At 32.4% G+C, this 17048-nt stretch overlaps 2 protein-coding genes across 4 annotated transcripts; both read right to left on the reverse strand.

Moving 5' to 3' along the window:
* Window positions 1-931: 931 nt before the first annotated feature.
* LOC110995905 lies at window positions 932-5463 on the reverse strand. 2 transcript variants are annotated; one of them, XM_022263307.2, is made up of 5 exons: window positions 5349-5463; window positions 4916-5103; window positions 4309-4428; window positions 1586-1743; window positions 932-1066 (listed from the first exon to the last, which is right to left on the reverse strand). In XM_022263307.2, exons 2-5 carry the CDS (start codon window positions 5078-5080, stop codon window positions 961-963), a joined length of 549 nt encoding a protein of 182 aa, XP_022118999.2. In that variant the 5' UTR covers window positions 5081-5103; window positions 5349-5463; the 3' UTR covers window positions 932-960. The 2 variants fall into 2 exon arrangements, with proteins under 2 accessions (XP_022118999.2, XP_022119000.2); XM_022263308.2 differs by having other exon boundaries at window positions 4916-5093; window positions 5349-5455.
* Window positions 5464-10136: 4673 nt separating this feature from the next.
* On the reverse strand, window positions 10137-16631 carry LOC110995891. 2 transcript variants are annotated; one of them, XM_022263287.2, is made up of 6 exons: window positions 16463-16631; window positions 16241-16380; window positions 15717-15883; window positions 15242-15416; window positions 15053-15136; window positions 10137-14987 (listed from the first exon to the last, which is right to left on the reverse strand). In XM_022263287.2, exons 2-6 carry the CDS (start codon window positions 16265-16267, stop codon window positions 12735-12737), a joined length of 2706 nt encoding a protein of 901 aa, XP_022118979.2. In that variant the 5' UTR covers window positions 16268-16380; window positions 16463-16631; the 3' UTR covers window positions 10137-12734. The 2 variants fall into 2 exon arrangements, with proteins under 2 accessions (XP_022118979.2, XP_045486694.1); XM_045630738.1 differs by having other exon boundaries at window positions 16241-16631.
* Between the last annotated feature and the right edge of the window lie 417 nt (window positions 16632-17048).

The following is a 17048-nucleotide window of genomic DNA, read 5'->3' on the forward strand; positions in this document are numbered from 1 at the left end:
TTTAGGCAGGATCTATCGACTTATACATATAATATACATTAATATCCTATAGCTGGATTCGATATTGTATGTGTTCAAGTAGATTCGAAAATGGTTTAGAAGACGTTATTTCTATTTATTTATTTCAGCTGAATGGCTGATTGTGACATAAAAATTACAATCAGTTTCGCAATCAAAGATCTAAACACGTGAATTTTCTTTGTTTTATAGTATGTATAACTAAGTATATTTATATTTTAACTATCGAGGTAATGATAAAATACATTTTTATTCTTTTTCTTCTCTGGCTGTTGCTTGTAGATCACTCTCTTATTTAAATTAATATTTCATAATAATTTTGTTTGCAAAATTATGCAAATTAATATCTCAAAAGTACAATAAAACTTTGTGTTTTCGATTAGGATTACTGTCTAATATTTTAGCTTTATGTGGATAAGTTGTCTAATATGTTAAAAGGAATCTAGGTGATTTCGAATTGAATTTGGGAGTTTGTAATTAATTTTTTAAGGTATTAATTCTATGGAGTGTGAATTCGGAATGTTCACACCGTAATTATAGAAACATCCAGAGACTTTTTTAATTGAAAAATTGATGATTTATTTAGAAATTTACTAGATCAAGTCAAAACAGATAGATTTTAAGCAATATTTAAATTCATTCAAAACAAAATAAACTTGTTTCGATGTATAATAATATTTATTTTAAGAACCGATGGTTAATAAAATCGTTTTTCACTTTCTAACTTTGAATGTTTTAGGCTCGCCCCATGTTAAGTGATACAGCCGACTATGGACACTCACATTGCCAGCCTCGCAAAGGTTCGCAATGGTATGGTATGCTTTTTATATTATGTAGTCTAAGGCTTCATAGAAAATAAAACTCTGTAAACTTTGATCTATATTTATTATCAAAATCCAATTGCGTTATCAGGTCTTCTGCAATAATACTCCAGAATTTTAGTCAGTCCATCATTCCAATGCCGATAAATTTCTCCAACTTGTATATTAAATTAATAAATATCACAATTGATGTGATGGCTATTAGGGAAATCGTTATTTTCATAGGCCTAAAAAATATGAAATTATTAGAAAGTAATATCCAGGCAAGGTTTGAAAACCAACATAATATATCTATAAATCCAAAGCACTACAACCTTTCTGGCTTTGGACCTTAGATTTCTGTATCATGTATCATAATCGTTTATGTAATAGGCAAAAAAAAGTTTATTCTGGAACAAAAGATACAGATATCACTTATTCCACGTCATTAAATTTGAATCTGTAGGCATCCCTACCCATCATCAGCAAAGAAGACAGAGGGTGTAGGCCGAGATAAAAAACCGGCGTAAAAAACTCTCGGTACTTCTTATTTGTAGGTGATCAGCCTCCTGTGCCTGACACACGATGTCGAGTTGATCTAAGGCAAGCCGGTTTCCTCACAGTGTCTTTTCTTTACCGTTCAAGGCAGACAGAGTCCATTGGTGCACAGCCTATGACCTCAGGTATGAGAGTCGCACGCTGAAGCTAAAATACTGCTCTGCAGTCTTTGATAGTGCGTTATTTACTATTTAAAAAAAACAACCAACCCGTCCGCATTGTGGAAGTAAATAGCACTCCACAGTGTATAGTATATAAGTTGCATATAACAATATATGAGGTAGTATATAGCCACCGCCGTAGTCGTCACAGAGAACTGCAATAGTTGTACCAATTCCCTTAGCACTCGCACAGCTTTGCACGTATCCTGAAGAATATATAATGTAAATAAGGCGGTATGGTATTATACATATGTATATGGGAAAATCGTTACCATGGAAACAAACACGGAACTTTAATCCACGTTTTAAAAGACCGATGACCATAACGAACTAGTTTGTACTTAGCGTAGTCAAAAAACATTAGTTAAACAACAAAAGTTTATTTACGATTCGGGATATTAGTTAGGATTTTACAAATATATTGTGAATATTTAATACTTGGAAGTCACGCGGAGATGTACCTATAATAATTTTTAATATTAATAATGGTAGCATATTAATACATACTTATTTTGTAAATCGTAACTCATGAAATAGTTGATGGTACGTACGTAATTAAAATATTTTGAAAAGTCTAAGAATTTTATATATAAAATGTAATGTAAGATGCTACAGAAGCCTTTGACATCTTTAACAATGATATCTACTATATGTCGCAGCCAACTAGCTTTTTTAGCCATTCAATTAACAGGCCGCTAGTTAAACGGCGTCGTTTAGTTAAAAGGCTAGGCTGTGAATTTAACGGCTAATTAAGCTAGTTGGCTGCGACACATATATCATATAAAATCAAGTTTACTTGGTTGAACTCACTAATCGTAGAAACTGAATCCAATCGACAAATTCTTGCATACACCTTTTACCCATAATTATCACTGTAATGCTATAATTTTAAATAAAATTTGGTTAAAACCTTTCTCAATTAAAATTAACTTGTTCTTGGAAACGTAGAGATAACAATCTCGAGAACATTATAATTAGCAATAAACAAATATTGCGCTCTAATAGCCTTGTCAATGTTACATTATTATACAGAAAAAGCAATTACAGTATACATAAAATTAATGTACTTATTTGTAATGAAATACATACAATTAAGAATTATCCAGTTCCCGATAGGACTATATAACGTATAATATTTGCCTTCTGTATAAGATTTTATTAAGGTCGGTTGTGATGCCTATCATCGAGTAAAAACTGGGATTCAAACTCATGACCTCAAGGTGGAAGAGATATGAATGATACAGGAGAAAGAAAAATAATAATAATACCTAAAAGGATTATTAAGAATATCTACAGTGCAAAATCACCTGCACTTACTATGTACATAAGTTCCCCTAACTTTTCACTATTACACAACACAATTAATTTAATTGTATTGAATGATTTTGAGCCTTTTCTCTACATAATGTATTACATTTTTGGTTATACCTTTACTATAATTGTCTTGTATTAAATGTTATATATGTTAGCCGTAGGAGTACGAAATAAATAAATGATCTCTTATTTTACTTTTTACATCTCAGTTATCCTTTTAGAACTCACGTTATGTAAGCTTTAGTTGTAAAATTTTATGTTCAAATTCCGATCCTATCGTTATTCACGATATTAAGATAAATCTTTTAACATATGTTGAAGTTCACGTTTCGAGGATCGTAGCTTTGATGCTAAAGATAAGTCTTCTGCGTATACTTCTGTCTTTGGCGTCAAATTCTCAGGACATTGGAAAAGGATTGTCTATCATTGTTTTTCTATAATAACGATTTGAACGTCCATAAATTCCTGTACGTATCAAGAAATCCCGAAATTAAATACTAATTAAATATGTAATACAGATCATTATTATAATAACACGGGACGGAAGGTGAAAAATAAAGATTATATGTATTCTTAAATGCCAATTATAGACAACTTCAATACCGTCCAAAAGAATTGGCGGTGGGCCATTCTTAACACATTGGGGTATAAAACATTATGACCTATTATTCGACATAAACAAGAAATTAAAAAAAATTATACTAGCTATTTAATACTTATATATGTATTTAGAAAAACCTCCATTACATATGAAAAACGAAAAACAGAATAATAATAAGTAATAAACAGGCACTCCGCGTAACAATAATTAAAATTATGCATTTTTAACCTAAAACTACCAAAACAAGACAAAAGTGAACAATGTTTTGGGAAAAATCAGATAAAAAGATGAGAAATAGAAAAATATGGATAAGGCTTTTGCCTAAAATGGGCCATAGACCTAAACCACTAAAAAAAACTTAAATTTTTATTTAATTATTTAATTAAGAAATGTAAACCAATAATCTGTATCCATTAATAAATATTAAATAAATAAATATATTAGTTACGTTAGTTAAGAGGTATAAGGAAGAACTACGAATGTCTTGCAAAATTTCCTATGACCATTTTACAGAAGATTAAGCTAAATCTCTACTGAAATACTGTTCACTGGAGTAGAGAAATTGTTTATTTATTTATTTATACACAATACTATAAATATAATATATATAAAAAAACAAATAAAACCTAATAAAAAAGTATAAGGCATGCAAAGACGGCCTTAACGCTAACAAGCGATATCTTAAACCCTAGTGAGGAAAAATAATTATTGGTAAATTGCAAGTGCGGTTCAAATCTTATAAAAAAAAACCTTAATCTAATCTAAAATAATACAAAATGAAACTTGAAAAACATATTATATCCAGGCTCTATGTAAAATATGTGTAAATAGGTTTTAAGTAAAATTCTATTGTTACCTTTCTTAATTTTGTATCGCTATCCAAAGATTTCAATCTCGGTCGAGGTGATTCGTCAATTTGGCTAAACGGCGGATGGTGAACTTGGCTACAGTACGCCGATATGCACGTGTGTTTTAGCTAAAAAAGTAAGTTTTTAAGTTCACTCTTCAAACTCAAAATAACTTTATTCATATAGATAACCAAGTACACTTGTGAACTTCAACAGAAAAGATGTTAACATGATTCGAAATTTTCATTAAAAAAAAATATAACAACATGATTTTTGTGATAGCTTATGACAGAAAAACCATTTAGTAATGTGATTTCACGGTGTTTCACGAACGAATAATAATAATAATAGAAAGTCCATAACTGGATAGCAGGGTTCAAAACCCTCAATTTCAGGGACGAAACACGCTTTTAAGCTTAGAAAGCCAATAAAGGCCGGCAACGCACTAGCCCTCTGGCAATGTGTCCATGGCCGGCGGTATCACTTAACATCAGATGAGTCTCCTTCCCGTGTTATATTAAAAATATCTTAAACATGAGAGATCTTTTTTTTATCCGGACAGTTGCTCCAATTAAATCTTAAGAATTATCTTTATTATAATAACGAATAAATTACTGGAATAAGCGACACATCTTCCACTGGTGTGGGCGGAGGTGCCGATGGGAAAGTCTCCAGGATCTTTTTTAACTTTTCACTGGTTTTGAGACAGCCGCATCTCCGACGCCAGTTATCATCGCGGCTGCTACCAGCGACTTCGGCAGTGTATTTTTCACTTTCCATCTCGGATCGTACACTAGAAACCGCTGAACCACATATCATAAGTTGTACATACAAAACCTATTGTAATTTTATAAATTAATTCCAAACAACTTAGAAATTTACAGATTTTGGAAAATGTAGGCCTAACAATACGCGCGCATAATAACGAAACAATTGTTTACCCAGAAATATAACTACGGGAGTATTATTTTCATTTATAAAGCCTACTTTATTAGCTATCTATTTAATTAAGAATAATACAAAAACTTTTATATATATAAGTACTTACTTGAACCTTGTCTCAAACTACAGAAATTTAACTATAAATATTTATTATTATGAACATTGATTTTTATTATGACATTATTTAATTCAGTAAAAATAAAGACATGAAACACTTAGAAGGTTTCAAAATTGCTAATTTGCAGCTAACTGTCAAAATTATAATTCCTTTTGAACGACTACATAAAACTAAAGAAGGTTTTATATAATTCAAAGTGTATAATTTTTTTTTTCACCAACATATCTTTAGTTCAACCTTCTTGAAGTTCTTCTTGATCATGATAAACTAGTCGCATAGACAAAATTTTCTTTTGCCGCCATAAAACTTATAAAGAATTGTTTTAACCCAATTATAGTGGTATGCCTTTTTGCACATCGCAAATGAAGACAAAACGCTTGCAAGAGACAAAATTTATTATTTTCCATGCATTTTAACAGGTTACAAATAAACCTGTAAAATTAGCTTCTATACGTCCAGGTATAATATATATAATAATGATAAGTATTTTAGTACCTAATCAGTACGTTCGACCCGGCATATTATTCTTGCTTTGTACGTTGTTTTCGTAAATATTTTTTAATCTTTGACTGTTTGATACAAACAGTTTATAATAATGAAATAGCCAAATGAAAATTTTGAAGCTGTATGTCAAATTCTAATTGAATAAATAATATATTTAAGTGTTCGGTTTAACGTAACAAAACTTTGATTATATTTTCGGAGCTAACGTGGTTTTACAGTAGGTAATTGTTTCTCATAGTAGTCATATTTCCCCGAACATTATAGTCTACGTTACGTATAATAAAAAATCTGGACCACACACAACACATTATACAACGATATTATGTGAGTTTTGCACTGCACTATCTCACGGTCAAAGAACGAAACCTTAACATAAAAGAAATTTGGTACCGCTATGTTACCGTATGAATAACTCTGAGGCCGCACTGTGGAGAAAACACGCGATCTTTAGGCAAATAGTCTTTAAGAAGTTGTAAGATGAATTCTCTGCTTCGGTTTCTTAAACCATTTGATTTTCAGATAGAAAATAAACCTTACTATCCTAGTCCGGTAGTAGGGCTTTACAGCTCCCGGACATACGAAATCGGTTTTATGCGCTTACCTCCTTAATTAGTGGAATCTGTTTTAGCGCATTTAACCTCCTCTGGCTCATACAGGAGTCATATGTAATTTCATTATGTTCAGTAAAGTTAAATTCTCAGCACAGGAAACATTAAATATTTCATGTAAATGAAGGAAAATATACTGGCGTAATCAGTGTAAAAGTTTCAAGTATTGTGTTTTTACATTAATATTAATTGTATGTTCTATCTGTGTGTGTAATATATGTGTAGTTCCAAAGGATAGTGAATATTTAACAATTTATTTAGTTCTTAGTAAAATCTGTGGCGGGTAAAAATCTCAGTGCGGCTGCTATCTAAGATAAGGACGCACGCAGTATTTAATCACCAACAAATTAGCGACACTGTTGCGGTAAGTATTCAGCTATTCAAAGCGGTGCGTCTTAACTTTGTGAGCAATTAGGTTGATGGGATCCATTCAATTAGGTTTGTGAGCTTTTACGTTTCCATTGCTCTCAATGAGCTGACGAAAATATGCCATTAAAGGAATTAGTAAATGAAAAAAACTTTTAGATATTAAGAACATGGGTATGTGTCAGACGGATTTTCGCGGTTTGATAAAGCGTGTATGTATTAAAGTGTATTCTTTTTTTAAAATGATACAGGGATTTGGAAGAGGCCTTTGGCAATAAAAGCCGCATAGATCTCGAAATAATGAGTTGATTGAAATACGAATGTATTTAAATGTAAAGTATCTGTAATTAAAGGCTTTTATTATATAAAGGCTTATATTATTTTGTAATATGCATTAACATCCAATGGCGTTTAATTTCTTTATCGATACCCCTATGTTTGCACGTGTTATAAATAAAGTCACTGTACTAGCCACGATCTAAAGCTTATGATAACATTATATTATGCCTAAATACCTTTTAAATCGTTCAATCGATAAAGACAAACATAAAGGACGTTTCTGTCCATTTATATTCTTTCATTGCCGACGCTCGGCAAATTGATACATCGCTAAAAGAACCTCAATATTATACAATTTTCAAAAGTGACAAGCGCTTATAGCAAACATGACATACACAAATTAAAACAAAACAATTAAAATCACAAAAACTAAACGACAATCGATTCTAAAGTATGAGGGGAGCAACTATGGATATCCAGACCTAGATGGTTTAACAGAATGTTTAATCTGAATATCGGTGAGATTTGACCAAAACGCGTTCTTTGGAAAGGAGAAACAATTTAAACGACCCCTTCCTTTGTAAAATAATTGTATCAGTCATGCTTTAAAGCTCATGGTAACCTCACTGGGCCACCTGTCACGAATCGCGGGTTCGTTCACTCGAAGAAAACAACTGAAGTGCTATTACGAAGCCATTACCGAGAAGGGAATGCAACAACCGTGCAATATTTGCGAGGAATTGAAAGTATTCCAGGCAAAACATTCGATTGACTTTCTCTAGCTTCCTGGAATTTGCAGGACGTGTGTAGAAAATGTGTTAGAATTTGTTATGCTGCCTTAATCGTGCGAATCGTTGGACAAAACATTTGCAAAGATTGGAAATGGGAAAATATTATACAAGACGTTGGGATTTAAGTGTGTTGTGGGATTTGAGCTGATTTTGATACGTATCGCGAGTATTATATTTATTTTAGTTTAGCAAATGTTAATCTTTCACTTTTAGCCAAAAATTGTAATACCTCAGTTTAGTAATAAATGTTTGTTTTCTTTTAATACATCTGCAATCAGGCTTTTATCAGATTTTATGAGAAATGATGTCGATTAGGGAACGCAAATCCAATATTTTTTTATGCTGCTTCAAGTTTCGCCCTTTTTAGCCGATACACACTGTCCGCCGTTTCCAAGAGGCCCGAAGCTAGGTGACGTGTTGCTGAAGTCTCATTTTGTATCGCACGGTAGATCTTTTAATTTCATTCGCGACAGTAGCAATTCCCAAATATTTATGGAGTAATAAATGTGCCCTTTATTTTTTCATACACATATAAATTGTAAAAAAAACAATTTCGTTTTAGATAAGAAACAATATACGACATCGCTTTGTAGAAATTGACATGGAACAATAGAGAGTAATTAAGCGATTAGACCGATTCAGAGAGAGTGAGAAAAATAGACGGTGTTGGTTGATGTATTCGTTTAGAAGTTACATATTAGAACTTTAGATGGCAATTCTGTCGCATAACGTCTTGTGCAGGAAATGCAGTTTAGTGTGTAAACAGTGTGAATATAGATGTATACAAATACATGTAGTAAGTAATCATAAATCATACTGGTAATTTGATAGTCCAGCGTCGCAACCCCACTACCGCTATTTTTGATTATAAGCCCTTGTTTTAAACGATTCCAATCAATTGACACCGAGATTTAAAAAAAAGTGTTTCAATACATAAACATCCCTACAACAATCGCCACCAAACTCAACTCACGATTCTTTTAAGTAAAACCTATTTCTGCGCATCTAATGAGTCTTGTGAACTTGTTTGTCGGTCACTATAGGATATGTTTTGACATTGACAGTTATATTTTGCAAATAAGAATGGCCGTCACTTGGGGATAATGTTGCGATCTAATATTGTAAAAATTTGAATCTGAGATTTATGGATATGTATAAAAGATTTAAGAATAAATGAACCTACCTACGATAATAAGTTTTGCAATAAAATTCTAAAACTTAGCGTTAATTTGGCGATAGGCGCAGGAGTTGACAATCATCCTACCAAACTATTTTATTGATAATTTTCTTAAATTAAATAGAGGTGAAACAAACAACTCGTATAACGCTTCAGAAATTAACTTAAAATAAATAAACACACAATTTCGATCGATCTCTTACACGGTAATTACCAACCATCCCGATATATAAGGGAAGCTAATTTGTGCTTTACAAGGAATACGAGTATAATTTTAATATTGTTTTTATTTCATTAGACAACTGTTTTGTTAGTTAAAGTATTCAAGGCTGAAATAGACAATGCTACGCTAAAGGCCACAGCACAATGGATACAATAGTAGATATTTTGGAAAAGCAATGGTCGTAATTTTGATTCAAGATAACTCCGGTATGTGATTTTATGTATCCGACGTATTCATGATTCACCATAACTGTTTCTTTTAAATATATTTTAATGCAGTTCTCAAATACAAATTAATACATTTAAATTATTTGTACTTACTACTCTCCAAGGCTGAAAATATCTTTGTAATATGTAAAATTATATTTCTAAAAATAATTAATAAGTTTTTAAACATAGAACAATAAACATCATTTAACTAATATAGAATAGAATAACTTAAAATCCTTCCAAAGTAAATTCTGTTTTTTAATAGGGTAAACGGGCAGGAGGATCTGATGTTAAGTGGTACACTTGGTACACCATGGACACTTACGTTGCCGGCCTTTTAAGAATCGGCACGCTCATTTTTTCTTTTCTTCGGAATTACAGTTGGCAGCTGGTTCCACATAGTTGTGCGCGGCAAAAACTGCCCAAGATGCTCAGTTGTAGAACGATAAACCCAAAACAATTAGGTTGCTCCTTCGAAGCTGACGTCAGTCTGACTGACTGTTCCACACTTGGCACACAAACCAACAAAATCAAAGGATATTTCAAAGCCTTTGGTCAGATTTAGTCTAGTTTCAAATCGGTTATCAGACACAGCAATTGGGAAAGAAAAAAACGCATATCACCATTAAGGTATTTAATAAATAAGTTTACAATTTACGCCGCTGAAGCTATTTTAGGGACCAGCCTTAGCCATTGTGTCAGCAAGCAGACCTAATTTCACAATAAAATTAAAAACAATATAATTGAAGAGCGCTTTATTGATCATAACTTTTCTTCAAACGAAAGAATAATTTTATTAGTCTTTTTTAGGAACAAATATTTTTGAGAAGTATAGAATTCATTGAATTGTGGAAATACGCGAACGCGAGGTGACTTCTGGTTGTCTTTAATTTGGTTATTGTTCCAAACATCGCTATATAGAAACAAAGTTATATAGATGGATCTCAAACGAATCTAGAAAATACACATTGTATTAAAAATCAATTATCTATTTACATAAAAAACTAATTATTACATTTTACAATTTAAAAATATAGCGCTCTTCACAATCTAACAATTTTCATTACCAAAAATATAATTAACCGTAGAAACAATGTAAAAATAATTCAAATTTCATATCAAACTTTTGTGCTTTACACCAATAAGTCAAAAACGACTCTATAAAAAATACATTTATTAAAAAAAACAAAATAAATTCAGCCCCTAAACAAATTCGTTCACAAAACACATAATCGGGGCTTAATTGTGCTGTACACACGCAGTGGCAATCCAATTTCCATTCCTTTACTTGCTCGATTAGATGAAATAAAAAAAAAATCAATACAGAAAAAGCTCTAATTTAGGTAAGGCATTACAAGTCGAATAATTCCAATTTTAAATGTTTAAACTATTTCTTATAGGCGATTATTATATACCACCATAGCCTCTTATTTATATACTTACGAAACATACTATGACCACCACACTCATGTTCCATAGACAAACTGCTTATCATATATGATGTACTATGATCACTTGATTCCTCAAATCTAATTACTATTTATTGAACCTCGATTTTAAACTTAATTTGATACATTTTAAAAACCTGTTGTATTCCTTTAAATAATGTGTTAGTTAAGTTACTAATCCATTATTATTATCTATATTTGTATGTGTTCTTAAATATTCAGTGTCTAATTCGAAAAAATATATAAAAACAAAATATAATATACCTAAGGAGCTTCGTGACGCGAATATCCCGAACATAATGGGTTAGTTACTGAATCATTTCCTAAATTTTTAGAGAACCATAGATATTTCATTTCGACTTTTTTGAGCAAATAAAAAAATGGAAACGATACTCCCCTATTAATCTAACTACGCTAACTAAAAAATATAATTTCATACACATATTAGAAACACACACTGCATATAATAAAATATATGTTTAGCTGTCTGATAAGAAAGCAGAAGCAATATACCAATAGGTTCGACGGAATCGACGTGGACTTAGAATATGAAAATAGTTATTGAGTGAATAAATTAAGCCGCTATTCATCTTCAAAAATATTAATTTTGGTTTATCTGCACAAAACTAGTAGAAACTAGTAAAAACTTCTTACAGTACGACTTGAGATTAAAATTAAAAAAGAATATGATATTTAAATACATATTTAAAAGCGCAAACCGCCGATTTTAGCTATAACTTTGACCATAAACAAATCATAGAGAAATAAAAAAAAATAACCTTGTTTTTTATTTTAATGACATTGCTGCGCGAGTCTCATTAACCGCGATTGCTGTGAAACAGTTAAAACGCCGAGTTGCGTAAATATTTTTATAAATTCGTCTTTATTTCCGCTAATGAATTTATTTAAGTGAAATGCTCGAGTAAAACATTTTAGTTATCTCTCTCTATCATAGATGGCGCTTTACAAAGAAAATAAACATTTATTATAACTTGTCATAAATTTTATGCAATCAATATTTTTGAAGACAACATTTGGTGTGCTCTAACTTTGTACATAGTGTAACTAGCATTATCACAAGTATAGATACTTTTATAAGGAGATTTTGATATCTTGATAATTTCAGAAGCGGTTTATATTTGTCCTAATATAAAAAATTATTACAATCGAGTCCTTTTTAAGCGTACAATACACTTAGTAAGCCCGTGGCATCCTGCTATATACATTTTGATAGATTAACAAATCTACAAAACGCGCGCTCAATAAATAAAATATCGTAAAACAAAACCGACACTAATGTGCGACTTAAACGGTCAATTAAAATCCCGTTTAATATAATTAAGTCGGTAAACATCGATTTATATGAATTCATTTTATCTAATTAAAGACATCAATACCACAGATGAAGCAATAATCACAAAGCTATTAATTACTTATCAGTAACAGACTAGCACAAGCGTCAATAAAAAATCTAAATAAACTATGAGCAAGACGGGTAGTCTTTAAAAAAAAATATTTGTAATTAAATCGTCCGTCTGTATATAGCATTATAATTTAACTAAGCACACAAAGTACCTAATACCTAAACCGGACTTTTGCACCCATATTTTATTCATATTAAATTGGAATGTTTTAAATTAATCAAAACCATTTCTGAAGTTTATTCTAGGGGCACAGCGAACAAGTCTCACACAACACACAACTATAAAAGCGGCAAAAAGCGTGCGTAAATGAACACGATTCCGCGCAGTGGAATGTTATCTATGGATTTATACATCAGTCTCAGTCTTGCTACTTGTGCGTCGGCTTCTGCCGGGTTCGTTCGGGTTCCAATAGGGTCCGCTCAGCAGGAATTTCTTCACGTTGTACTCCATACGCGCCAAATCCTCCGGCGATATATCCTTGTCGGCCCCTTTGAGGGCCTCCCGCAACTCTTTGTTCGCATCAAATTCGCTGCTCGAAGGACTTTTAGCGTTATTGACCTCGGTGACCGTCGCTTCTCCGCTCTCCACAGGGAATAATGTCTCCTTGCTGATGTTGTTCACCAGCTTCGCGTTTGCCGTATGCTTCGCCGCCTTGTCTTGGCTGGCGTGCGTCGCTATGCTGTGAATCCAGCTGTTGCGAGCGTCTCTGTACGACTTGGAGTATTTGCTGACCGGGTGTGGCATGTTGAGAGCCAGCTCGTTCAAGGTTTCGGTTAGTCTGTGGATTTTGCTGTTACTCCTCAACGCCCGGCTCGCGAAGCACTCGTCTTCCAACGGATCGTTCAGGTTCTGTTGTTCCAAGTTCTTCTCGACCCATTCGGCGACGCGCAACAACTGTTGTTTTTGCAATATCGCAGCGCTATCGTCGCTAGACATTGAACTGGTGCTCTGTTCTTTCTTACAAACTTTCGTAGTTTCGTTAACTTTGAGATGGGTTTGGGTCAAATTTGGATATACATTGACGATGTTCGGCGCCACTTTTACGGCTTCGGCGTTTTTCTCTACGTTGGGTGGCGGCCCTTGAGGCGGCAGGTCCTTTGAGATCTTGGTGTTTTCAAGAGAATGAAGTTGCGACATATCGATTTTCTTCATTGGCTTAGTGTATTGAGTGGTCACTTTGTTTTGTTCGTAGCGGTCAAAGTTGAATATTTTCACGTCGTGATTATCAGTTGGTGTTACATCTTTCTTATTACTGTCTTCAACTTCGTTTATCACTTCTTTTTGGCAATTGGCGTTTTCAACGCTGAAATCACTCAACAGGTTATCAACTTCACAGGAATTTTGTTGGCTGGCAATACTTTGTTCATTGTTGACATGTTCAATATTTGGAGTAAAGTTATGTGTTTTCAACGGCTGCAGTGGCGATGAGGATACGACATTTAATAAGATCGGATTGATTGAATTACTCTTGTTGCTAGAATTGGAGTCTTTCATATTATTATCGACATGAACGTCTATAAGTGTTGTCTCAATTACCACACTGTCATTTTTATTTATTTTTACGTCATCATCGGTTCTATCTAGGTCTATAAAATTATCCATCCCATCATGAAGATCCTTGAATATTGAATTTTCATTTTTGCTCTGCCTCCTATATAAGACAGGGGGAACGTCTGGCTCGGCATTGTCTAATAAAATATTTTTTGATCCGGCTTGCATCCTTAAGTGGCAAAATCTGGGCCCTGGCCCAACTTGGTTAGCGGATTTATGAGTGCTGACTGTTGATTTGGCTATCGAAGATGTTCGACTTCCATTACCCATTGAACTTTGAGAGTTCTTCCTGAAATTTCCGGTTTCTATGAATGGACTGGAATGTTTTGTTTTAATTTCTTTAGAGTTTGGAATGTCTTTGAGTAATAGATCCTCTGTAGCACTTTGAATACTGTCCTTGTTGCTTGAAATAGAGGTCTTTGTGCGATCACACAATTTATGATGAACTGTTGGTTCAACATTAACTGTATCTTTTCTCATGTCTTCCATTTTAGGAATACACTCTCTGTTTATAACTTCTATCTTCGGTTTTTCTTCAACCATTACTTCAGGAACAATTGTTTTAATAACTTCAATAGATGGCACATTAATTTCATTCTGTTCTACAATTTGTGGCACAATAAACATTGGTTGAGGGCTGTGATTGTTTAGTTTTTCATTGATAACTCTAACACTGTGCGGAGAAATGCTTCTGACACTTAAGCCAGATTGAAGAGATTTTATTTCCGCATTACAATTGAGGCAAAGAGAATTTTTCATTTCCCCACTCAGATGGGTTTGGGTGGAAATACTATAAAAGCTTTCGTTGTAGCAAAATGGTTTGGTCTGCGACTTTGAGCAAGTGCATGTGTCACAGTGTTTTGTGACAGTATCTTGAATACTATCCTCGAGAATTTTAGTCATAAGTGAAGCTGATATATTGAATTCATATTCACTAGCATCAAAGGTATCAATTTCATTCCCGGTCTTTGAGGCCGCAGAACTGGCAGTCTTTGGTGTTTTAGACATAACATATTGAGAAACTCGAGCTTGTGTATCTACAGGAAGCTGGAAAATTAATTTATGATATCAATTGTTTGCAATAAATTTATTTAGTGTATATATTTACTTACATTATCTAGTTTTTGGGAAACAAAATTGTCTGGCTTGCACTGAAGCAATTGGATTGCCAAGTTCATATCATTTTTGTATCTTTCCTGAAAAAATATACAACAAATTAGCACATATTTTTTTTAAAATGAATTGGATTCTGTAGCTATAAACTTAAATTTTTTTAATCTGATCTATAAATCTCAACATACATTTTCCTTCTGAAGCATGCTATAATTATGCTTTGATTCTGCCAATCTGACGGACAGAGTGGCAATGTCCTTTGTTAACTGACTTTTCTCACTCTTCATCTTATCTACCAATTGAAGCAATTTGTCTTCTAATACTTGATTTAGTTTCTGAACTCTCTTGTGGGAATCATACAATCTGTAACATTCAAATATTTTTTTTCTATATTTTGTTATACATTATATTTAAATTAATTAGAAATATAGCTATAACTTGTATATTGCATCCTGAAATTAAGAAACCTAATGATAAATTAATATAACATCTGTTAAGCACCCTGTAAAGCCTAGTTCAGTGCTATCAAATAAAAGCAACAATTAGCTAGCTGGTTTGATTCTTTCGTGGTATTTATGCTAGATAACATTTATGTTAGGCATATGATAATGCACATACTGAAATCAACATGAAAGATATTTATTTGTTTAAAAACTGACAAACCTCTCATATTTTTCCCTCCAAGTATTAACCTGGTCTTCTAGGTCAGTTGCCCTTGCATTACACTTAAAGTACTCAGTCTCAAGAGCTACAAAATGTGCATCCTTTTCAGCCAAGTGTTGCCTCAAATGCTCGACGTCTTTATGCAACTCCTCAACACCTTGGCAATCCTAGTAATTTGTGTGCAATATCAAAACAAAATCAAACAAGCAAGTGATGTGGTGAATGATTAATTTTTCTATTATGGGTTTTGCAAAATAAAAAAGAAAAGCATTGTGCATTGTTACAAATGATATTAGTCAAGATTTTAATGTTGTGACTAAGATAAAAGTGATAGCAGTATATGTTCAATTCTAAGAAGTACAAATCTAAGTTAAATAAATCGTTTAAATTTACTGATGGATTATGTTAACATGCTAGAATGATATATTTCATTGTATAAAAATGAGAATTAAGCTAATACCATAGAAATCGTCACCTAAAAATTCATATTCAATAATCAAAATTAATGTAGATAGATGATTTACCTTACAAGAGTTATTGCTTTCATCCATCACTACGTATATTAAATTCACATCTCACATAATTATCGTACGAACTGTGCGTTAACATCTACGCCACGTCACACGCAAAAGTGAATTTAAACAGCGATTTTATCAATAAGCCACTGATGAGAAAATAAAAAGAACAAAAGTGGATAAAGTGGACGAATATTTACTTAAATTCTAAGAAAAAACCATCGGTACTACCTAAGGCCTATGGGCCTCTTTGGCACTTCACATTAGAAAATTTGGAAGAGTTGAAATAACAAAAATACGGAAATCTAGAATTTCACAAGAATATGTTTTAAAATTGAAATACAGGTACACGAATTGGAAATTGTAACAAAACTACAAAATCGTATACTACTATTGAGTATTGACTGGTCATAAACTGCCGAGTCAACTGTCAATTTTCTGCACTCGTTTACGGTAGATAATGCAAACATCTACGTGATATTATTAATAATCTCTGTAGGTATGCGGTCAGCACAGTATTATTGTTTAAAATTAAATGAACGCAAATTTAATTAACAAAAGATTTTAACACATATCTCATGCTAATTAAATTTATTTAATAAAACAGTTATTATTTCTATTTATTACGTTTGTTCGTTGAATTTACCGCCAGTTATGATTTACTAGCAACAAGAGCACTATAACATAAAAACAATAAATCTCAACAATTAACATTGTTAAAAAATAGTTTCACTATTAATAAATTAATACTAACTTTCTTGTATGTACAATGTACGTATGAAAAACTAAATGTAATTATACTATAGCAGATAATTTT

The sequence above is a fragment of the Pieris rapae genome, chromosome 13 (genome assembly GCF_905147795.1).
Source record: "Pieris rapae chromosome 13, ilPieRapa1.1, whole genome shotgun sequence".
In the NCBI taxonomy this organism is placed as follows: Eukaryota; Metazoa; Arthropoda; class Insecta; order Lepidoptera; family Pieridae; genus Pieris; species Pieris rapae.

Excerpts from the sequence above, each read along its gene's own strand:
- LOC110995905 (XM_022263307.2), bottom strand. The coding sequence starts at position 5,080 with ATGGAAAGTGAAAAATACACTGCCGAAGTCGCTGGTAGCAGCCGCGAT. Across the intron at positions 4,429-4,915 it reads AAGATGTGTCGCTTATTCCA|CTAAAACACACGTGCATATC; the intron begins GTAATTTATTCG and ends TTACTTTTTTAG. Across the intron at positions 1,067-1,585 it reads TACTTCCACAATGCGGACGG|GCCTATGAAAATAACGATTT; the intron begins GTTGGTTGTTTT and ends CATATTTTTTAG.
- LOC110995891 (XM_022263287.2), bottom strand. The coding sequence starts at position 16,267 with ATGGATGAAAGCAATAACTCTTGTAAG. Across the intron at positions 15,884-16,240 it reads AAAGCAATAACTCTTGTAAG|GATTGCCAAGGTGTTGAGGA; the intron begins GTAAATCATCTA and ends ACAAATTACTAG. Across the intron at positions 15,137-15,241 it reads GCATGCTTCAGAAGGAAAAT|GAAAGATACAAAAATGATAT; the intron begins GTATGTTGAGAT and ends ATATTTTTTCAG.